General features: G+C 36.2%; 1 protein-coding gene across 24 annotated transcripts in view; it reads right to left on the reverse strand.

Annotated features, from left to right (window-relative positions):
- The window catches only part of rap1gapa (RAP1 GTPase activating protein a), a 123,311-nt gene that overhangs the window by 26,117 nt on the left and 72,036 nt on the right, over positions 1 to 25,158 (reverse strand). For 15 of the 24 annotated variants that reach the window (XR_010892935.1, XM_067371999.1, XM_067371987.1 and 12 more), the window contains 8 exons: positions 6,668 to 6,703; positions 4,804 to 4,851; positions 4,334 to 4,372; positions 4,026 to 4,211; positions 2,888 to 2,991; positions 1,238 to 1,316; positions 961 to 1,014; positions 647 to 730 (listed from right to left, as the gene is read on the reverse strand). Coding sequence is in view for 23 of the 24 variants with exons in the window: in XM_067371987.1 (XP_067228088.1) it covers positions 647 to 730; positions 961 to 1,014; positions 1,238 to 1,316; positions 2,888 to 2,991; positions 4,026 to 4,211; positions 4,334 to 4,372; positions 4,804 to 4,851; positions 6,668 to 6,703 (630 nt within the window). In the remaining variant the exon portion in view is untranslated. Of the gene's footprint in view, positions 1 to 646; positions 731 to 960; positions 1,015 to 1,237; positions 1,317 to 2,887; positions 2,992 to 4,025; positions 4,212 to 4,333; positions 4,373 to 4,803; positions 4,852 to 5,101; positions 5,172 to 5,964; positions 6,290 to 6,667; positions 6,704 to 11,004; positions 11,888 to 25,158 lie in introns of those variants that run through there. The other 9 variants (XM_067371988.1, XM_067372007.1, XM_067372003.1 and 6 more) reach the window with 8 other exon arrangements.

The following is a 25,158-nucleotide window of genomic DNA, read 5'->3' on the forward strand; positions in this document are numbered from 1 at the left end:
AACCTAAATGGCTCATCATGAGTCACCTTAATGAAAATGCTAATTGTTCCTCTGAATAAACATAGTGTCTTATTTAGAGTCAAAAAAGGGCAAGCGGAAGATTTGAGGGCTGATCCATAAGGTGCGTATCAAACATGAGCACATCCCATCAAGGGCCTTGGTGTTCTTGCTGCACACACTGGAAAGGTTGAGTATGTAAACACATCGATCCGCGAAATGAAGAGACTGTTCAGGTCTCCGCTGTCATGCTAATACGCTAAGGGTGATTTTAGCGAGCCTCCCTGAAGAACCTCTTAGTTTCCTCTCGCTCCCACTCAGCTCCTCTCTGCGGCCTTAAAGGTCAAGGACTGTCTTAATGTAATCAGTGCTCTTCTCTGGGAACAATAGCCTTATGATTTTAATACAAGACAAATGAAGACAATGGTTTGATTGTTGTCTAAGCAGAGGAGCCATTGTGAGGTCGAGAGGAGGAAGGTCTACTTTCTTAGCTGTTTGATTCAAAACATAAATTTTCAAAGGCGGCATTCTAAATAAAGATGAATTATGATGGTGAGCTACAGCAACGATTCATCTCTGTGCATCTGCTAAATGACAGGAGATTGGTTGTGAAGAAGCTAACGGAGATAAGGCTTCCCATGCGACTTACCTGTCCAAACTTCTGATAAATGACTCCAAACTTGAAGTTGTTGCTTATGACGTGTTCGTCGAAAGTGACAATGAGCCTGGAGGCCTGCGGGAGGGGTAGATGATTTAAATAGCATGATAAGTGTCCTTTAGCTTTACCGCTCTGTGAGCACTGCAAACCCCTGAGAGACGCAGAGCAACACTTCCGCTCAAACTAGTGTATTTCCCAGTGCCACACTTTAATTAACCAGGACAAATGATCTGGAATCATGCATCGGTGTATAAAGCTTATCACTATAGTGCAGGTGGGTCGTATAAAGACGTAGGGTTGCTTACCTTTGGGTAAAGCACCGGGAAAAATCGGTCCACGTTCACCTCTTCACAGACGAGCTGACAATAACGAAAAGAGAAAACACATATTGATTCTCCTCATTCGAATTTGATCTTGCAAAAGTGATGCAACACTATGGTCATCTGTCCAGGCAGGACAGAACAGACTCTTGGGGGAGTGAGACGATCAGTCATGTCACTCAGAGAAAAGTGTGATGAATTGGAGGACCAGAAAACAATAGTGTTGACCCCTTCACCCCCTCCTCGCATGATTCACTCTCACCTTGGACATCTGGACAATGTTGGGAAATTCGGTCAGACAAGATATTGGAATCACGTCGTGATACGTTTTCATTTTTGTTCTGTAAAAAAAGAAAGAAAATAGTAAACATAAGATTGAACACTGCAATATATAAATTCACAGTATATAGAATCTTTTCTTTCTTTTCAAATGATTTATACTTGTATTAAGCATAATATTTTCCAGTATTTTTTTTTAATAAATGTACAGTATGTATGTGCATATTTATTTATTACCCATCTGACAAATAATTTATTCGACATAATACACACAATGTACTGTTTTCAAGTTAGACATGAATATTTCTGTATTTAATTATTTACTTTTCTTACCACACTGACAAATAATTCACTATTATATTAGGCATAAATAGCAAAATTTAGATATAAAACAATAAATTCATTTGAAAAGCAAATTTGCACAATATATATATGTTTTCATTAGGGCTGTCAAACGATTAATCACGATTAATCGCATACAAAATAAAAGTTTGAGTTTGCCTAATATATTATGTATATATAAATACAAACACATTCATGTATATATTTGAGAAATATTTACAAGTATATGTATTTATTTATATTTTTATATAATTTATATTATATATAAATACATTTTTTTGTACATATATAACATATTTCTCTTAAATATATACATTAATTTGTGTGTATTTATATATACATATTATTTACACACATTACTCACACATATATTATGCAAACTCAAACTTTTATTTTGTATGCAATTAATCGCGATTAATCGTTTGACAGCCCTAGTTTTATAATTTATTGGTAACGCTTTAGTGGGGAACATACAGTATATAAACTATTAACTATGACTTTTCCCTCAATAAACTCCTAATTTACTGCTCATTAACAGTTAGGTAGTTGTTAAGTTTAGGTATTGGGTAGGATTAAGAATGTTAAGAATTAATATGTGCTTAATAAGTACTAATAAATAGCCAATATTCTAGTAATATGCATGCCAATAAGCAACTAGTTAAAAGACCTTAAAATAAAGTGTTACTATTTATTTATTAAATTCCTAACAAATTGTTTGTTCTTGTATTAGGCATGAAATATAGTTAGGTTTATAAAGCAAGAAAAAAAAATATTTCTTGTTTCCCCGGACAGCTCAAAAACAGTTTCTAATGATATTAAAGCACAACGCAGCCCAGACCTACAACAGTAACAGTTGTTAACAGCTCCAAACTTCAATTCAGTGTCATTGTGGCATCATTAAATGTGTCACATGGATTTGATAACAGGAACATCCTGCTGTCTTCCCTCCACCCACACACATTGGCCTATATTGTCCATCTGGTGCCTAATGCGGAAATGAGGGTGGCGTGTACATTTGGCCTGTTTAATCTGCAAGGAAAAGGGTTTTATTGTGGGTCCCAGGAAACATTCACAGTTGTTGTCAAGGAATTGATATCAGTGTGTTCTGTTTAATGTCCACAGTAAAGGCCAAAGTTCAAAACAAAGAAGTGGAACTGTGCCAGACAACAAGCCCTGACGATAAAGACTTTAGGCAGTACATGAGGCCAGGAGACGAGTGAGTGATTCGAGGGACGGGAAAGGCAATCTAGAATGGATGGAGAACAAAAAAGAGGAAAGGAAAAGGTCGCACCTGAGCATGAGACGGAGATGCTCTTGGTCCCCGATAACATCATATTTCATGGAGAACACCAGGTGGCCCAGGGCACTGTCCACTGTATAATAATTAAAGTGTTCCTAATGAAGGAGCAGAAGGCGAAGCTGTGAGCGTTCATTCATCTTCACACTTGCAAACTCATCTCAGTTTTTAGTCCCAACACTCCCCCACAGTTCTAATGGCTAACCAACCACTTCTTTATGCACATTAGTCTAATTTATAATGGATATTAGATGTGAATACATTAAGCCCATTGAAGCCAAAGCCTAATATATCTTCATTATGTCTGGCTGCTGCGGTGTCACATTGGTCTATGTAATTAGGTTCCATTTGTTAACAATTATATTATTGAAACGTATTCAAATGAAAGTGGTTTAGCTTTTTCTATGCATTTTCAACAGTGATTTTGTGGGCTATATTCAAAATCTTCTAAAGTCATACAATTCGTGTGATGAAAAAATGAAATATAGGCTGTTATTCGCTAATAATCTTGACTTCCAGTGGATTGTTGTGGCCGAATCATTGAGTCATCAAGAATTCGAGAACCTAAACAGTCTGATTTGTGAATTAATCGTTCAGACCAGTTTTGTGAACCGGATTAACTGATTCACTGGAAAAGATCTGACTCAAAAGAATAGCTTGTTTGTGAATTTACATTTCTAATTCTCAGGGTGTTCAAACTTGAAGTTCAGTTTTCTTGGTTTCTATTGTTTCAGACCAAAAATAAGAAAATTATACATTTAGCCCTGGTTCGCTTAGCGTTTTAATCAAATCAAATCTGCCAAGTGTGAACACCCCCTCAAAAACATGTCAAGTAGAGCTAGGGCAGATTTGCAGTTAATAATGACTTCAATTTTGGACCGTTCCTCTCGCAAAGCTATCTATAGTGCATAAATATAGACATATAGTGCATTAGGAGATATAATATACATAATATAGACATATAGTGAATATAATGCATGGGTCATTGACCACTTTTAAGACAGTTTTACAGTCATATTTTTTGCATTTTTTAAAATCAGGAAATTCAATTTTTGTGTTCCATGGAATAAAGAAAGTCACACAGTTTTTTAATGACAAGGTGAGTAAATGATTACTTTAAGCAAATCCTTACTTTGCCCAGAAAATGTTTCCTGTAGATCTTAGCAGTGGTGTTACACTCCAGTTTGAAGCGTGAGGTGGGAGACAGGAGCTGCTCCGGGTCAATCCCATTGCTCAGCTCGTGATTGGTCCCTTCAATCCAATAACCCCCAAACTGGGGCAGCAGAATCAAGGGAAATGGACTCTTTCTGCCGAGAACCTGACAGAGACAGCAAAGAAAAACAATTACGTTGACCGTCAGATGTGCAAGCGCACAACAAATTCCACTGAGATCGACTGCAATAACAATTTCTGTCAGCTCTTTATTTTGAACTGGTTTACCTCATGGACGCTGGGGTAAGGGATGTAGTCTTCCTCAGTCTGTAACAAAATGATGTTCAAAACATTAATTATGCAGTGGATTCATTTGGTTGCAAGAGACCCATTTTAAACTCCAATGACCCAACACACTGCTTGCTCATCTTGCTGGTTTATTTAAGAGAGTTAACTCACTAACTGTACACAGTGCGATCGGTTTGATTCTTTAAAGGCAGCGAGGCCTCAGGCCAGAGAATATTCCTCAGCACCAGCTAATCTTATTTGATTGCAGTTCCATTAGTGCGAGGGAAAGTGGGCTACGGATGTCTTTGAAAACTAGATGCACCAGCTTGACTGATAACCAGCTCTTCTATTTGAAGCCATCTGCCCGCAGATAAAAACAGCGGCCCGTGGCCCTCAGACAATACGTGTTTTGTATTATTGTGTGTGCGCGTGTATACAGGGACAAAAGGGAGCCGGTGAGGTGAACGTACTTTGAGAGGAGGAGGAAGAGTGCATCGTTGCTCGTCCATTCTGCTGCTCTGAAAGATAAAAAGAGAGAATCTGTCAGCCCACGTGTGAAAGCAAAAATAACACTTAGGTTAGATCTACTGAGGAAGAGGTATCTGATTATACATTTATGCCTTTTAAAAAGGAAAGGAAATATCATTTTATAAATTACACGAATATACATGTTGGGAATGACATGATGGAAATATCATTCCTAGGAGCAATTCACTTAGAGTATTTAATATAATAATTCATTTGAATTATTTTTGAATGTAAACAAACCTCATTTTTATGCAAATGGGGCTTATATGAGCTGCAATTAGTGGAACAATTCAATCTTAGCAAATTCCCTCTAAGCAAATATAAAAATATATTAATTAATGTAATTATTGTAATGTAATTTGTTGTTAAAGAGGGTACATTCTGAAAAAAAAAACAAAAAAAAACATGAATTTTAAGAAATTATTTCACGTTAAAAGCATGATTTACGTATTTTACTAAAAAATAGACTAAAATTATTCACACAAGCGTAAACATCAGTGCAAGGACAAAACAGGTAATTGACAGTGGAAAAAATGCATAGAAAAAGTTAAACAGCATAATGGGACATTCATAAAAACAATTATAGAAGACCATAAGAAAGTTCACATGCATTTAAACAATATTAGAGAAGAGCATATTATTTTAGGCAGACAAACTGAAAGACAGACAAAGCTATCAGCATTTAGATCAGTCTTAGACAATGAACTGTTTTTTATTCTCTTTAATCAGGTTTTATGAATATGGCAGACAGTGGAACACAAGATCAAAGCACGATTGTGAGTGTGCAGGGAGAAGACGTTCAAATATTTACAAGGCTATTTGCAGCCATTATACAAAATGAAACTTCCTGAAGTTGCACATACAAATAATTTGTCCACTTCTTTAACTAAAATGCTGAAGATCAAAAAAAGATACCCTCTCGGTAGCTCAAAAGAGTGAATATGCAGTTCAATTGGACCCCACAGGGATGAATATGATTTTACTGATAACTGCTGTAGATTTGAAATGCTGCACTGGAATGCAACAGGGATTGAATGTCTGATCTATTTGATGATGAATTCCAGCAAGGGATCTTTATGGCAGACCAACTGTGATATACATACCAACACATTTGTCATTTAAAACATCCTGTACATCTAGCTGAGCTTCTCATTTACTGTATAATGTCCTCCAGCAGCAACCCAACAGTAAATCAGATCCAATTTCAATGTCATGATGTTTTCTGAAACATTAAGGTGAATTTAGTGCATTTATTATAGTTTCTGAATGCGCATCTGTCTGTCCCAAGTTAGAGATAACAAAAGTAATATCAAATGACTAAGATCAATATGTCTCTGTGTACTCAACAACAGGATCTTGTATATGAGCATCGTAGATAGGGACTAATTTGTTCTCCTCAAAGTCAGATCATGTTCTCATTGTGGAGGACTGTGATAATCAGAGAAATATATTTTTTGCAAAACATTCATAATAAACAAATATGATTTTTACTTGCCCCATAAAAGAATGAAAAAATTACTTGTGTCAAAAAACAAATGTTTTCACATGCACAAGAATAACGAGCATAAGATACAGTAAAGTGTCAGTGCAGCATTGGTTGGGGAAATTACTGGCCCCCAGGTCATCCTTATGGTTTATAATGGATAAATGTCCTCATTATTTACAGGGATGACTTTCAACTACAGCAAAAGACATGCGACTATGTAGCCAGTTAAGACAGCTGATTCAGGGTTTAATGGAAGTATCTACATCAAAGATGAAAAGCAGAGAGGTGGAAAAATGAGAAAAGTAAAATAAACACATTACCTGCATTTTCTCAATCATTTCAAATAAATCAGTAGTCTGGAAGAAAGGAGAGGAGATGAGATGAAATGAGATGAGATGATTTCAGAGTTGACCCTAGATTACATTCTCATGATGTGAGAGGGGTGTGGCTGACAACACAGACGACACACTGCAGTGCCGAACTGCAGCTGCTTACTGAAAATCTCTCATATATCTCTCATCAGGACATTTAGAGTACTCAGACTGCAGCCATATTCTTATTTGCAACAAATAAGTTTTATTAAGCAGTTAACTTTTATCAACTAACTTAAGTAAATTCATAGAAAAGCTTTATTTGAATTTTTCCCACATAATACCAATTTTAAAGTGCCCCTATTGTGCTTTTTCAGTTATTACTGTAAAAAAAGATGGACAGCATGTCTTCGCTTCCTTCCACTGAAGAAAACTGAAGCCAAAATATCTCAGTAATGGTCGTTGCCGATTACGTCGTTAGGAGCACGAGTCTGCGCAGTAGTGATCCTGAGGTGGAGCCGCAGCATCAAGGTACAGGCCCATACTCCCGCTCCCGTAGACTCGCAAGCACAGCTGCCAATCATGACGTTACACCCTATTTTTATAGCATCAAATAACTAACTAAAACCTTACTGGAAAAACAAACACTTGAACTGCGTGATAAGAACTACCTAAAATGACAGAAACTATCTTTGTAAAAAAAAATCATTTGAAGTGTAATTGGATTTTTAGTTTGGCTAGCGTCCCATTCGATTACATGGAGAGGTTTATGACTTATACTGCAGCCAGCCTCCAGGGGGCGATCACAAGGCTTTGGCTTCACCAAAGCCACTGGAAGGCAAGCCTGCAACCTTTAGCCAAAAAAGCATAACGGCTAATGCTAACGCTCCGCCTCTGGCGGTACGCAGGGAAGGAGACCAGAGGCTGTTTTTTGAATGGATGTCAATGGATGGGAGGCTTCATTATGCTGATTAAACAGCTTTTGTGGGGAAATAGCTAATCATTTCATTAATCAACAGCCTGTTCGCTAATCTTCAGCATGTTTTACACTAAACAATACTTTTGTTGGGAACTATATGTAGATTTTAGCTTTTTTTAAGAGAAGGCAGACTAGGGAATGTTGCGACTGATGTCACTGCCATTACACGATAGGCTGAGAGGTGTCGCACGTGATTAAGTTAGCCGTTACGCTTTCTCCAATGGTAAGAGATACAGACACTCTTATCTCCCTATAATATACAATCTCTGGCTTCACTTTTCAGGACGTGTGCAGCACACTTATTATTACCTTGTAGTGACTAATGTAGCTGTTTGTGAATGTAAAAGGGCTGCAAAGTTTCAAAGATCAAAGTGAACGATACATGGAGTTACTGTCTCCCAATAGAAATTTGCATAATAGACTTCAATGACAAAAAACGTGTACTTTGATCCGCTCTCAAACACTGTAGTTGTACTGTTTTTATCACTGTGCACAAGTACTGAGGACGCCTCCAGAGCTGAAATTCAGATATGTTTCATTTTCGACATGCGCTGTAAGCTGTGTAGACCAATCACAACAGACAAGGCCATGTGACCAGAGCAGAGTAGGCTCGCTGAAAGGAGGAATTTGGAGAGACCGATCCCTTGTTTGATCCGTTTCAGACACTGCGAGAAAAGAGGTGATGCTGCATTGTATATTATGAGAAAAAAAAAGTTTTTTGACCTTGGATGCATGAAAACATATTAAAGGTGCCCTAGAACTTTTTTAAAAAAGATGTAATATAAGTCTAAGGTGTCCCCTGAATGTGTCTGTGAAGTTTCAGCTCAAAATACCCCATAGATATTTTTAATTATTTTTTTTAACTGCCTATTTTGCGGCATCATTATAAATGAGCCGATTCAGGGTACGCGCCCCCTTTAAATCTGGTGCTCCACGCCCCAAGAGCTCGCGCTTGTCTTAAACAGCATAAAAAAGTTAAAACAGCTAATATAACCCTCAAAATGGATCTTTACAAAGTGTTCGTCATGCAGCATGTCTAATCGCGTAAGTACAGTGTTTATTTTGATGTTTACATTGATTCTGAATGAGTTTGAGGCTATGCTCTGTGGCTAAAGCTAACATTACACACTGTTGGAGAGATTTATAAAGAAGGAAGTTGTGTTTATGCATTATACAGACTGCGTGTTTAAAAATGAAAATAGCGATGGCTCTTGTCTCCACGAATACAGTAAGAAACGATGGTAACTTTAACCATATTTAACAGTACATTAGCAACATGCTAATGAAACATTTAGAAAGACAATTTACAAATATCACTAAAAATATCATGTTATCATGAATCATGTCAGTTATTATTGCTCCATCTGCCATTTTTCGCTGTTGTTCTTGCTTGCTTACCTAGTCTGATGATTCAGCTGTGCAGATTCAGACGTGTAATCCCTTTCATAATGTTGGGAACATGAGCTGGCATATGCAAATATTGGGGCGTACACCCCGACAGTTACGTAACAGTCGGTGTTATGTTGAGATTCGCCTGTTCTTCGGAGGTCTTTTAAACAAATGAGATTTATATAAGAAGTAGGAAACAATGGTGTTTGAGACTCACTGTATGTATTTTCCATGTACTGAACTATTGTTATTTAACTATGCCGAGGTAAATTCAATTTTTGAATCAAGGGCACCTTTAAGAACCTTAAAAATAGGGTAACTTTAACACCAACACAAACTTCTTTAGGGGTATGATAGTGTTTTTGGATCCATCCATGATTTATTAAGGCCAAGTACATTCAATATTGGCTGGTGGCAATGTTAGTTTTGGCCTAACTCATGCAAGATACAGTAGAACTGGCATTTCCTCTCTAGCCCGATGGCAGCATGATTTTTAGATGGAGAAAAAGTATAGAAATATATAATTCAATCAACAGCTCTCATATTTGGAAAATAATGCTTATAACTGATTGTATTTTTAGCTATGAGATTTGTTACAATTGCTTAAAATTATAATTGGTTTTAATTGGCTGCTGAAGTAGTTTGCAATCATTTCCCATGTATGCATATGCCAATTAGCAACATGACACAGAAGCATTCAAAGTATGAGGCTAATTATTGAAATTCAAGGCACACGTGTAATATTTAACTTCTAAATCTCAAATGCACTTGTTTGTTTCCTAAAACTTCTCATTATTCATTTTTATTGATTCCCACACCATTACCATTGCCATTACCGTGCTTATTCTTAACTTCCAAGACACAGACAGTACAGTTCTGTCTAGCCTTTGGGACTGATCCAAAGACAACGTGAACGTGAGTGGAAACAATTATCTTCGATCTGTGAAGATTGAAGACTGGATAAATTTCTCACAGTCTTAAGACAAATACTTTGTGTACTAGCACATTGTTTGAGTACATTGTGCAAGTCCTCCACCATCGGCAAACAAACCCTATAGTGCCTTGAAAACAAACGTCAGGAAACTGAACCACGTCAGGTGAAATACCACTGACATGAGGTCAAAAGAGTTCTGCATCACAAACACATTATCACCACACCTCTTTAGCCAAATAACTAACCAAAACACCAGATAGTAAAGTAATTTAATAGTACTACTAAACTCTGAATCATGTGCACTTTATGGTTCACAGTAATCAGTATCCTCCCTAAACAAACATACACAGATGAACCTATTGGATTACAGAAATACTGTATATATAATGAAATTATAAAATACAGCAATATATTACAGTAAGCTGCACTGCAACATAGAGGGAAAAAACTTTTAATCTTTTGAATTATATGAGTTTAACTTGTTCGCATCTCAAATAGCTATGGTATGGATGTGAGGACCGTTTTAAAGGCAAAATCCATTTGATCTTGAGATAAAACTAAAGGTAACAGAATATGACAGACTGTGATTAGCCTTGAAAAGATGAATCTGCAGCAAAATTATAGTGCATGTCAGTTTACACTGATAGCAGCTCTGTCAGTGATGGGAGAAAATCCATATTCTCTTTTCTTGCGCATTAAAAATTGCTGCACAAGGAAAACCTTTGATATTTTTCTGTAATAACATGTAAATGTATCAGGTAAGCTTGAAATATATATTCTGAGATGCCAGAACTTGCACAAATCAAATATATCCCGCTCTCATCACACTTAAAATAATCATTTATTATAAGTAAAATAATTTATTTTACAATTAAATCGCTGTTGGTTTTAGCAATATTTTGCTGCACAGAATGAATTATTAACATTGTTTTTTTAATTATAATGTGTGCTGAACTCAAACACTGTTGCAAACACAGATCTTTACCTCCCAGCGTATATCCGATATAATATATTTGTTTTTGACTGCAGATTTCACATACTTACTGCATCAGGTCTTTTCCAATGAGCAACTGTCACTTGCATTGGGTTGAGCTGTGGATTCTGACTTTTAGCCATTTTTCAAAAAGTTAAATCCAAAACCTCTTTTAGAAATGTTCTACTTCAAAAGTCAAAAAAGCACAATAAGGCAAGGAGGCTGCAAAGCTACAAAATCCTGTGTCCTCAGAAGTGACAGGAAACATTCAGCCCAGAAAGCTCCAGCAGGTTCCATGTCAATAAAGTAAGAAAACGCCAGGGCAGCACTAGACTGCAGTGTGTACTCTGGGAGGTGCGTGCATGTCTGTAACCTGAAGTCTAATTGTGTATTTAAGCATTAAGATCCTTTCAACTCCAGGTGCTCTGGAGTCTTTCCTCTCTCAAGGAACACTGAGTTGTGGAAGAGACGTTGCATTCCTACAGAATTAGCTTTCTCTCTGTCTTGCACTTTTTCTTTCTCTCACTGGCAGGGGTTCAGGATATAAAACTGAGCTGATTTGAGCTTGGATCTGTTCTTTTTCAGTCAGACAAGCCTGAGCAGAGTCTTACTTACTCGTCAACTCTGTTCCAAAACCTAGTGCAACGTTGTAACCAGGGTTTGAAATTAATACCCACCAACCTGCCAAATGTATGTAAAAATCAGTTGTGGCGGGTAACACAAATTAACTTACTGGACAATTTTGCCAGTCATGTTTCGTAAATTATGTCCTCCAACCAGGAGCAAAACATTAGCAAAACAAAGCGTGAAGTGGGCACACTGGACGAGAAGTGTCATGTTTTTAAAATTTTAATCACTGACAACACCCTAGGCTAGAAGATTGTGTATTGTGCATTTTTCAGTAATATGTTTTTGGCTTGAATAAAGTCCATGCTCAATATAAAATATACCGTATTGTTCCGAATATAAGACTACCCCCCACTTTTCAAGATGTACCTTTTGGAAAAAAGCTTTTTGAAGACCAAATATTGTATTTTATAAAACCATGTGGCCTACCAAAATTTCATTAAAGGTGCCCGAGAATTAAAAATTGAATTTAACTTGGCATAGTTAAATAACAAGAGTTCAGTACATGGAAAAGACATACAGTGAGTCTCAAGCTCCATTGTTTCCTCCTTCTTATATGAATCTCATTTGTTTAAAAGACCTCCGACGAACAGGCGAATTTCAACATAACACTGACTGTTATGTAACAGTCAGGATCATTAATATGTACGCCCCCAATATTTGCATGTTCAAGCATTAGACAAGGGCAGGACGTCTGGATGTGCACAGCTGAATCATCAGACTAGGTAAGCAAGCAAGAACAATAGTGAAAAATGGCAGATGGAGCAATAATAACTGACATGATCCATGATATCATGATATTTTTAGTGATATTTGTATATTGTCTTTCTAAATGTTTTGTTAGCATGTTGCTAATGTACTGTAAAATGTGGTTAAAGTTACCATCGTTTCTTACTGTATTCACGGAGACAAGACTGTCGTTATTTTCATTTTTAAAATAAAAATGAAGTCTTGCAGTCTGTATAATTCATAAACACAACTTCATTCTTTATAAATCTCTCCAACAGTGTGTAATGTTAGCTTTAGCCACGGAGCACCATCAAACTCATTCAGAATCAAATGTAAACATCCAAATAAATACTATACTTACGCGATTAGACATGCTGCATGACGAACACTTTGTAAAGATCCATTTTGAGGGTTATACTAGCTGTGTGAACTTTGTTTATGCACTGTTTAAGGCAAGCGTGAACTCCGTGGGCGGGGAGTGTGAGCATTTAAAGGGGCCGCAGCCTAAATCGGCTCATATTTAATGATGCCCCAAAATAGGCAGTTAAAAAAATTAATTAAAAGAAATCTTTGGGGTATTTTAGGCTGAAAATTCACAGACACATTCATGGGACACCTTAGACTTATATTACATCTTTTAAAAAGACGTTCTACGGCACCTTTAAAAGTAGAAGTGAAATCTGGGTACTGTCTTACGTTTTAAAGTTATGTACGGGGGAAGCTGGTCCTGTCAGCAAGGCACGCAAACATGACAGCTTTTAGACTATAAGCTTTTCTTTGACTGATTCTTTGAATCAAGACAATGTTGTCAAAACTGGTGCTGGATAGCTGAAGTAATTTTATGTTAATGTTACACTGTTTGCTAGCCTGGCATAATGATCTCATCTCCGTTAATATTTCTCACCATTTATTCCGAGGGTATGACCGATTGTTTTCCAGATATGCATTTCCTTTAAAGTATCCTTGAAAAGGGAGTTTGACTGGACCTCGGAGATTAATTTCTCTGCAAAGTTGTGTGCCATTTTATATGCGCGAGCCCTTAAATTAGAATGGATTCTGATTGGCTGTCAGTGTTTTATCGTTCAACAGCTAGAAAATAATTGTTCTCACCATTTATTCTGACCATATCGTTACTGTCATCGTTATAGCTGTGGTGTGGATTTTTAGAGCTATATCTTTACTGTTATCTTTATAGTTATCGTTCTTAGTGTGAACGGGCCTCAACCCTATCCATAATTTAGCTTGAAAGGCAGGGGAATAACACTTATAGACCTTAGAAGCACCTAACCCTGGTCGTAAGCATAAACTTGACATAAACTGTAATCTTCCCTCAAATCTGATTGGTTGATTGGAATGTTGTTCCAGGATCAACAAAAATGTTGTAATCACCTTCACCCTTCAATAAAATTAATTCAGTACACTGACTTTTGTGAGGAAACAGCTTATCATTTTACAAACAGACAGAAGTCAAAGTGAATTTTGTCTTTATTTACTCTTTGTGGCACTAAAGATTGTTCTTCTGATTGATTGTTCTCAGAATAGTTTACACAGGTAAAGATAGGAGTTTGGTTAAAGTGAGGTAATGCCTAGGTGATCAGCATGCAGAGGCCATTCTTTAATTTGGCCGCTGAGTCTTGGGAAAAAATCTCAATTAAAGCACGCTGTCACCTACGTGTGCAATCAGTATAGGCTTGCCAGAAAAGTATGATGTATAAGTGTCTCAGAAAGTGAAGGAGAGACTGTGATGAAAGACTGACTGCTTATTATGTCAGCTTAACAGGTTTATTGTTAGTTTGACTGGCATCATTATTTGAGCAAATTGTCCTGTGTCAACTCTGATCGGCTTTTAACACCGTTTGGTGGTTTGAGTAGAGCCTGCCCACTGATCTTTAATTACCTCCGTCTGAAAAGCAATTCACAACATTTCCAGGAACACCTGATACATTTTAAATAGATCATATGTAACAGCCTTGTTTGACCAGTAGCTGCCTTTTTGTCAAAAGTAATACTGACTTTGCATTGGAACATTGTGTTCTAAAACAGATTAAGCTCATGAATATATTAATTAGTCCAAGTTTTAAGATAATCTTTCCTCATAGCTTGGTCTCATTAAAGTCGCTGAATAATCATATTTTATAAGAGGTGGACAGTAAACTGTCCAATCCTTAATTAATTGTATATAAAATGGACTGCTATAAATAGCTCAACTATCCCCAGAAATAAATCTTTGTCAGTTTATGGCTATGCAAACAGATGAATCAGCACATTTGGGTTGGACTATAGTGACTTACTGTGGAGAAAAAAGTGAATAGAAGATTTTTCCAAAATGTTCTGAGGAACTCGCTTTCATAGTTATCTATGATTCATGCCAACCTGCCAGACAGAACTGGCAGTCTATTCTAATAAAGCTTAAAGTCAGCAAGTGGATTTGGAAATGGAAATGCCTCCAGGGCTCAGCAGAAATGAACAAATCTATTTAACTGGTCTTAAAGAGACACTGTGATTATATTTTAGAAGAAATGATAAGGAGCTGGTACGATTATTTCTGTTTTAGACTTAGCAAAATAACAACAAAAATATACCAATGGATATTTACTTAAAAGAAAGACAAATCATCAGACCAAAACGGCCACTTCGGCAAGACAAAATAAAGTACTTGTCAAAAGTTTCGAAACTAGGGATGTGCACAAATACTCGAGTACTCAGCGACAGCGACGATGGATCATGAAAATGATGATCACCATGACATTAGAAAATATATAAATTTTTTTTCTGATTGGTTATTGCGGCATTTTGGGCGTTACCTGAGGTACAGTTAAAATGGCAATGCCCAACATTATTGACTATGATTGGGTTATTTGAGGCAGTTATATTCCTTACAGATGTTTCTTTTTCAAAAACATCCAGCAGTGTTACTTTTTTGTCATCATAATTCTTACATTTGTACAGAGCCCCAGCAGTGTTAGTTTTGACAGCAAATTTTGATTTAGTTTTAGTCATAGTCTTTTGACTAAAATGCCATTTAGTTTTAGTCATATTTTAGTCATCGGAAATTGTTTTTGTTTTAGTCTAGTTTTAGTCGAATAAATATCATAAGATTTTAGTCAACTAAATCTACAGTAGAATTAGTCGACTAAAATCTAATTTAGTTAAATTGTAATGCATTAAGCATTTCCAATAGAAATGCTTCCACAGATCCAATGCACTGATATAGGTACATCTGATATTCCCCAAACTGTTTAGGTTCACCCAACTGTACTTTGCTCACCAAAGCGGACAGTTTTTGACCGTTGAAGTGCAAAAACAGGAGAAAGAGCAAAATTCAGTACTTTTCAGGGATTGACACACTTATCATTGAGGTAGGCTACTATTATAGTTTTCGTTTAAAATTTTTTATTAGATTTGATTTTTAGTTTTTCCTGCTTTCATTGTAATTTTATTTAAAAGTTTTAGTATTTTTTTGTGTTTATGTCTTTTAGTTTTTGCTTTTAAATGTCTATAAGTTTTTATTTCTGTTTATTTTAATACCTCAGGTTAAGCTAAAGCTGAGAAACTATGAAATAAAATAAGTTTACATTTTTATATATTTATCTTTTATTTCAGTTAATGTTTATTTCAAGTAATGAAGATTTCTTTGGTTTTAGGTTTAGTTAACTATAATAACCCTTATACTTATAAAATATATTGAATAATGTGTCAAATAATGTTCTTAGTCTTTCCTTCCTGTGACAGAAGATACAGTAGTTTACTATGAATTAAATAGGAATTAAATTAAATACAGTTTATTGTTTAAACAAAATAAAAATAATGACCAGGAAAAAAATAATAATTATAAACCATCCCGAAATACACTCTTATTCTGAAATGTCTGCTGTCTGCACTGTAGCAGGCTGCTCATGAGGGAGATAAAATATGCATTCTTACAACCGTCTAAAACATACTACCATCGTGTAGTAAACATTGTCATAATTCATCAACATTAGCTTATAAGCAATCACATGGCATAAATATGCGCTATTCAATAACTGCGCAGCAGTCAGATGTGCTGCTGCGCGAGCCTGTAGAGCGCGCAACAGCGCCGCGTTTCCCGCGATTAGATCAGCACAATACAATTCAAATGTGCACATCTTCCACACAGGAAAGCAGTTCTGTCTGGATATCTTCCCAAATCGTCCCTCTCTTTCATCTCGTTTTCATTCGTTGACGAAAATTAGAGTAGATTTTAGTCATAGTTTTAGTCATTCAAAACGCATTTTATTTAGTCATCGTTTCGTTGACGAAAATTATTCGTCAACGCAATTAACACTGAGCCCCAGACATGACATGCAGGAAAAAAATAGTAGGCTAAATCATGCACACGATTTACTATTTCAGTCCCTCGATTTATAAATCATGCACATGATTTATAAATCAAGGGAACGAAATAGTAAATCAGGCACACAATTTGGTAAATCAAGGGAATTTTTTTTCTTGCATGTCATGTGCAGGTCTGGGTACATTTGCATCCTTCTGTGCAGATGCAAGTTGTAATGTTACATTTATGTTGTGTATAGGATATCTGATTTATCTCACGTAGGATGTGTTATATAAAATGTGCTTCAGTTTACTAGTGTTCATTCACTCCTCAGCATCACCTCATGCAGCTATTCCTTTTAGATGTTTATTTTTGTTTTCGAAAACACTGATGCATTATTGATAATCTAGCAGTGTTATTTTTCTAGTGTATACATACACTACACTGTATGTATTTAAGGGCAAAGAAAATCATATCTTCACAATCTAGGGGTAATCAAAGTGGACTTCACTGAAACTTTGTTAGACAAACATGTGGAGAAAAATCTTTCAACAGAGCTCAGAGAGAGAAAGGCATACTGATGGGCTTACTGGATTGATGCACAAAGATGTCAGAGGCATTATCTCCACTGTGAAATCAGGCCAGTCCTTAATTAATAATCCCCTTCATGTGATTCTCTAGTCAGTCTCTCTCTCTCTGTACTGTCCATGACCATCCTCAGCTCAGCACAAATTATACTAAATTAATCTAACTTTAGAAGATGCTGCTATTAGACTAACAGAAAAGCAGTGCTTCTCTCCAGAGCAGCTCACTATCCTCTAAAACAGTGCTTCTCCCGTGGTGTCACAGGTCTGTATGGATAAGATCATGTTTATATGTATATATGCTATATATTGGGGCTTTTCAACATTTTTCAGAGATCAGATAGAGGACAGTAACAGGAAATTACTGGGGAAATGTGACACAGGCCCGTGAGCAATGTAACTCTTCCACATCATGAGTTTGTGACATTGCGTTTATTTTAATTTGGATCTTTGCAGATGCTGCCTATTATCTCAGTTATAGTTGCTAGTGTCCATTCTCTTTACAGCAGAGGGGTGTCATATGGAAGCAGGCAGCCCCATATGCTCCATGTTTTACAGCTGATCTAACACACACTAACACTGCAGGCCATTGCTGCTACTGTGCGTAACATTGGATCATTTTTAGTGCTTTCGGAACAATTAAAAAAGAATGGTGAGACATTCCCATTAGCCTTCAAACAACAGCGGCTCACAGAAGGACGTCTCAGGCCTGCAGCATGTACGTCAGAGGTGAAAAAAAGACTTACATCTCACACTGGGTCAGAATTAGACGGCTCGTAAAACTAAAATCCTCTCTGACTTGGAAGTCTCTAATGTAAATGACATCAAACTGCTCAAAGCACAATCCAGTGGAGAACTGCTCTGGCACTGCAACTATAAAGTTGCACAAACACATCTCTTGGTGGATATTTATAAAATTATTTAAGGATTAGTTCACTTTAAAATGAAAATTACCCCAAGATTTACTCACCCTCAAGCCATCCTAGGTGTATATGACTTTCTTCTTTCTGATGAACACAATCAGAGTTTATATTAATAAATATCCTGGGATCCCAGGACCAACGAGTATAAAGCTCAAGAAAGTGCATCTATCCATCAAAAACATACTCCACATGGCTCCGGGGGGTTAAAACGTAGAAGTCAGGAAACTCGCCGGCGCGTTTTGCTGGATTTTTTTCACGCAGCAGCAAAATCAACTTAAAATACTCCATCATTTTTTTGTCATAGAGACCTAAGTAATATATCAATTGAAACTATAGAATGTCTTATTTTATTTGTGTACACTCAAAGTAAAAACTAAATGTTGTGCTTTTTGCAAAATAAAGAAAACTAACATGATGCGTGATCTGTCGTCTACCTCTGAACGAAGTCCGATCTGATAGTTCTCAGAAAATGAACTGTAACTTAGTGAATACTAATCACACGAAAATATGTATAAAGTTGAGATATAGGTCTAAAGAAACATTGAAATGTCAGGTTTTAAATCGTGTAAGTCAAACTGAAAACAAATATTCTGTGTTTAATCTGTATGAAAAGAGAGACATGTCAGACGTTGGCGAGTCAGCTCATTATCCACTAATTCGGCCACGCCCATGAAGCGGGCGCGCTATTCAAACACAAATTTGGAGGCGATACATGCAACAGAGTGAACGCCTGTGTCAACTCGTAAAAATGCCTCAAGCTTGGTCAGTTTCATGTAGGCTACTTTTCATCATTTTGAGATATGGTGAAGAATAATTCTAAAAGGATTTTCCTCAGTGGAAGAGCTGGTTTTACTTTCATTTCGAGGATCAAACTTCTCAGTGTAAATTAATGGGGTAGATTGATGCTCGGTTTCGTTTACTACATATAACTTACATTAGTAAATTGCCATGGCTATTCCCAAACTATACTGCTATACTGAGATGAGTGAAATTGACTGAAATACGTAATACATACTGAAATAAAATGTGTTAGCAATTTATTAAACTGCACATTAAAATTTAGGCTCTATAATATAACAAATATAATATATGAAATGCCATAAAGGTAATATGAATGTATAGACTCCTTGCATCACAGAAATACATTATATTTGAAAGTATATTAAAATAGAAAACCATTATTTTAAATTGTAAATAATATTTCACAGTATTACTGTTTTTTATCTGTATTTTTGATCAAATAAATGCAGGCTTGATGAGCATGAGACAAAAACAAATAAATAGTAATGCGTCCAATCTTTGGACTGGTACTGTAATTTAAAATATAGGCCTATACAAAATTTTCTTCACATGATATGCAATAATACGTGCATGCATGAGATCACAAAAATCATGTTTTCTGTTAAGAGTGGCCATTATATTAATGTTAATACAATAGCTCAGTGGTTCCCAAACTGGGGTACGTGAGGTGACAAAAGGGGGTACGCGAACAAAATGCTGAGTAGTTCATTTACAGTTTTTCTCAGTCGCTTTGGTACATTTCTCAGATCAGAATTGAAATTCTCAAAACTACCTGTTCAATTCTCACATCATTGTGTCACTTGTGCACATCAAAAAAGCAGTTTCTCATTTCTTTGAACAAGTTGCAAATGCTTTGGTACATCCATGCAAATGATTATGTACAATTCTCTGTTGTTTCCTACATTATCAGTTGCTTATGTCATGTTGATCAAAATGTATTATATTGGGTCTCTGTTGAATAGTCTCACCCCCCACAACATTTAGGCACAAGCTCATAGCAAAAGTCTTTACATGCAAAATGGCTGAACAAGTTATCATAATATGTCAAGCATATTTCTATACTTTCTATATTTCCATTAGACTTTTTTCTAAATCTGTCCTGAATTGGTAAATTGCTCCCAGGTGAATCTTGACGACATGACTCAATAACGACATGACTCAATGACTCAATGACATGTTCTGTCAATAAAATACAGTACAAACAGTAAGAGAGTAAATTTGAATCTTTTCCATTCTCTTGCAATTACACTCACACATACACTAAGATGTAACTTATAATTGACAATAATTGTCATCAAAACTTTAGCCATAGTTTCCATCAGAACGTCCCTCCAGAGTAAACGGTTATATTGAGAACATGACTAAACAATTTGACTGTCTTATCCGTACACAATGACACAAGGACTTGTCATTCTGATGGCACTGACATATTCATTGACACAGATATTTACTTTTGAGAGATGAACTAAGGATTTTGAGTAAGAGAGTGGCTTTTGCAGGTTATCCATGGTGTTTTGCTATTTGTAAAAATTGTTTTGAGAAATGCACTTACTGTTTTGCAAATTGTGAGTTTGACTCGAGAAATGTACCAAAGCAACTGAGAAAAACTGTAATTCTACCTTAAAATAATATTAAAATCGAGCATGTATTTCTAACTTCCAAAATGTCGTAAATCCAGTACATTTAATCAAATTACCCCATCATTTGCAGTCAAAAATGACTGTATCCACCATAGACTGTAAAACAAGCAGCATGCAAATGATAGATTGCGTGCAGAATCTGCTGCCTTAAATCACGCTAAATTACTGTCGTTCTCGACAATGCACCTTTGTAAAAGTAGAGATTTAGCACTTACTCACATGAAGAACAAATATAGACACAGATAATGGATTAATTTCGATTTAAGACTTTCTCCGATACAAAAACATACCTTGTGTGAGTTGTTGTATTTAATGATGATAACGAGCAAGAAAACAATTGTTCCCAAATATCCACATGACTGCCAACGTGACATTATTATTCAACAGGTCAAAAAATAACACATTAATTTTAAACACAGTACTGTCAGTATTTACTCTATTTTGTAATGAAATAATAGTTCTAACGAAAACCACAGCAGAACTACAACACACGTCTGTGTTTTGCGAACAATTCTGCGGCTTTGAACGAATCGTGAGAGTCAATGATTCAATGATTCATTCACAGCCACTTGCTTTGTTACTGAATGAATGACTCGATGACTCACTCATAAAAACAGTGACTTGCTGCCACCTACTGGCAGTTTTAGTTTAATATTTAAAGGTGCCCTAGAATCAGAATTTGAATTTACCTAGTTGAATAACAAGAGTTCAATACATGGAAAAGACATACATTGAGTTTCAAACCCCATTGTTTCCTCCTTCTTATATATATCTCATTTGTTTAAAAGACTTCAGGAAAACACTCGGATCTCAACATAACACAGACTGTTACGTAACAGTCGGGATCATTAATATGTAAGACCCCAATATTTGCATATGCCAGCCCATTCGACGCATTAGACATGGAAAGGCAGTATTAACGGCTGGATCTGTGCACAGACAAGGTAAGCAAGCAAGAACAACAGCGAAAAATGGCAGATGGAGCAATAATAACTGACATGATCCATGATATCATGATATTTTTAGTGATATTTGTAAATTGTCTTTCTAAATGTTTCATTAGCATGTTGCTAATATACTGTTAAATTTGGTTAAAGTTACCATCGTTTCTTACTGTATTCACGGAGACAAGAGCCGTCACTATTTTCATTTTTAAACATGTGCAGTCTGTATAATTCATAAACACAACTTCATTCTTTATAAATCTCTCCAACAGTGTGTAATGTTAGCTTTAGCCACAGAGCATAGCCTCAAACTCACACAGAATCAAACGTAACCATCTAAATAAATACTTTACTCACATAATTCGAAGCATGCATACCGCATGCATGACGAACATCTTGTAAAGATCCATTTGAGGGTTATATTAGCTGTGTGAACTTTGTTTATGCGATGTATATATAGTCGAGAGCTCATGGGGCAGAGGGAGCGCATCTCTTAAAGGGGCTGTGCTGAAAAAATCAGTGCATAGTTAATGATGCCCCAAAATAGGCAGTTAAAAAAATTCATAAAAAAAAATCTATGGGCTATTTTGAGCTGAAACTTCACAGACATATTCAGGGGACACCTTAGACTTATATTACATCTTGTAAAAAAACAATCTAGGGCACCTTTAAAAGTTTTACTTAGTTTTGCCATCATTGAATATTTTTCTATTGGACATTTTTTATTTAAAACATTATTTATTTTATAAAGTGTGTAGTTGTGTTTGTACTTTCAAAAAATTGCACGAACGTTATCCAAGTGTGTGTGTGTGTGTTGCACATGCATAATTGCAAAGGGGACGTGATTAAAACTCTATAAGTACATAAATGTATCAAATAACCATTCAGAGATGTCCTGCTCCATTCTCAATTGTGCTTCTTCTGCCGGAGTCTCTTCATCATCTGGGTCTGATTCCGGTTCAAACATGTACGGCTGAATGCCATACAAAACAGCGGGTCTCTCACTCTCAGCCATTCTGCTTCTACCGACTGTTTATTGCCATAAGTATGCAAGTTACACCCTCATCCAAAGGCAGGGCGGGGATATGCAGCTCATTTATATTTAAGGTGGTACACACCAAAACAGCCCTTTTTAAAACAGGCCCCCAAAATGACATTTTCAAATGGTTATAATAAATTAACTGTGGGGTATTTTGTGCTGAAACTTCACAAATACATTCTGGGGACACCCAAGACCAATATTACATCTTGTAAAAAGGGGCATAATAGGTGCCCTTTAATGGTAAAGGTGTGACTGCAGTCGAAGTTGAAGAGAGGGGGTACGCAGAAGGATGGTAATCCCTTCTGGGGGTACTCCAAGCTAAAAAGTTTGGGAACCACTGCAATAGCTGATATGATCCTGATATCAGCATGCTCACAGAGGGTTTTTTATCTCACAGATTTGAGAATTATATTGGTCCACACTGGACTGCATGCATATGATACTGAGATCACTGACTGGAAGCAGGAAAGTGTTTTTTTTTTTCTCCAGTGCAGAAACACCAAATGCCAGGTGAGTGATGTTCACATATATCTTTGAACATTATTTATTTCCAGGTATAACTGTGTACTCAAAATGTGTCTTTGACTCTCATTTATATAGTTAACTATGTTTTAAATAAACTTCAAACAAAAAAAATGCATTGCATTAAAAATTGCATTATTTCTTAGTTCACTCAGTCACATTCCTGACTGAATGGCTCATTATGTGGCTCATTAGGGGCAGGGTCTTAATCTCCTCAGGTGTGAATCACAACATTATTCATGAAGATTCACACATCTCTGCATACAGGCTCTCTAAACAAAAATTGTCTTAGAAATTTTAAATCAATACATTGTTTTTTGTGTCAAAGTAGGCAGGATATTTTCCACATCATTTTGAAGCAAAAACTCTAGACTAAAATATATATTAGTATGCATTTAGAGGCCTTATTTCAGTAACTTATTTTTTGGGGGGGTGAAATAATTTATTCACCCTTATATCCTTCCAAACCTGTACAATAACAACACGCATTTTTCAAAATATTGAATTATTATTATTATTTTTATTTATTTATTTTTTTAAAAATGACTAGACATGATCTCCAAAGACTCTTTTCTTTTTCCATTCATTTTCTTTCTCCTGTTTCATACACATGAGATTACTCTCTGTTGTGTTATAGATAAGCTATGCTGTAGAATGCAGTTAAAGCACTCTGACATCACCCAAACTTTATCCTCTTAATCACAGGCTCAGCTCACAGAGTTTAAAAGCCCTAAAATCTCCTACACACACAAGAGATCACTCAAACTACTTACACACACTACACACAATACACAAAGGATCTTATTCTTTTAGCCCTGCGCTTGGGGAACCTGACCCTCATATATAACTTTGTCAGACACAAATCGCCAACATCAGCAAACAATTCCAAACTAGACATGGCTCAACAATGAAACTAATAACATTTGACTTAAAGAAGGGTTTAAAGGCCCTTGAATTATCTCTCTCAGGAACCTGTTTCGAGTTATAGATCTGTGGATCAGCAGATATTAAAATGCAATACATTTAATTTGTGCAGTAGCTCAGTACAAAAATAAAAAACACTTTTCTTATTAAAAACAGTTTTTAGCTTTCCATCAGCTTAAGTTCAACCATGCAGTTGAAATTCATGCATGAGTCACAAGTTTGGCTGCGTAAGTCATTAGCACAAGCACTGAAGCTTCAACACTTGAAGGTGAATTTTAGAAGCTGATTACATGCTCTGTCTGTGTAATGAAATAAGTTTGGTGAACTGATTGTAGTGATTCACGTCAGAAAAGGTATTTGGATATGAAAATTACATCATCATTTGCTCACCCTCATGCTGTCCAAACTTACAGTATGATGAAATTGAATGAGAACTGTGGCTATCAACCTCCAAAATGGCAGAAAAAGCATCATTAAAGCATCACAAGTTCATACGATTCTTGCAAGTGTTCTGAAACCATATGAAAGCTTTGTGAAAAAAACAAACAAAACTGAAGTCGTTTTTCATTGAAAACCTTGACATAGGTCTCTTTGCTTCATTAAAGTTCATGAGAGAAGTAGTGATATTAAAGGAATAATTCTTTTGTGTCAGATATTTTCAATGAATCAGTTGATCTAGTTCATAAATAAAACATATACACTGTACTAAATGTCAGCTTGCTTATTTTGTCAAGACAATGATTTATTAAAGGTGCAATAGGACATTTTCGGAGAGGCTAGCTTTCAAATCATAAGATCCTACCCTCCCTTCAGAGCGTCTCCAAAACACACACAGCTGCTCTCAGCAAAGCGTCACAAGAAAGTGTTAAACTACTGTACCTCATGTCTCAAAACACATAACAACGTAAACCACTCGGAGAGCTTGTATTTGACTGCTGCAGATTAATTTTGGTGTTGATACTGTTGACATGGAAACGCATAAGGTAGCATCACAGGTTGTCATCTTTTAATTACAGTAGTTATGGCGTGAACGTAGCATAAGCTTGTTGTTTTGGAGGAACTGTAAAAGGTGGCTGCTGTTTGTTTGTGGTGCTCCGTGACTGACGTCTGTCTACATTAATTCTGCATAGCATAAAACATGCTGATGACGTATGATGTCTGTGTGAACAGGCCTCACGAGGGTGTGTAAAAACAT

The sequence above is a fragment of the Chanodichthys erythropterus genome, chromosome 20 (genome assembly GCF_024489055.1).
Source record: "Chanodichthys erythropterus isolate Z2021 chromosome 20, ASM2448905v1, whole genome shotgun sequence".
Lineage (NCBI taxonomy): Eukaryota > Metazoa > Chordata > Actinopteri > Cypriniformes > Xenocyprididae > Chanodichthys > Chanodichthys erythropterus.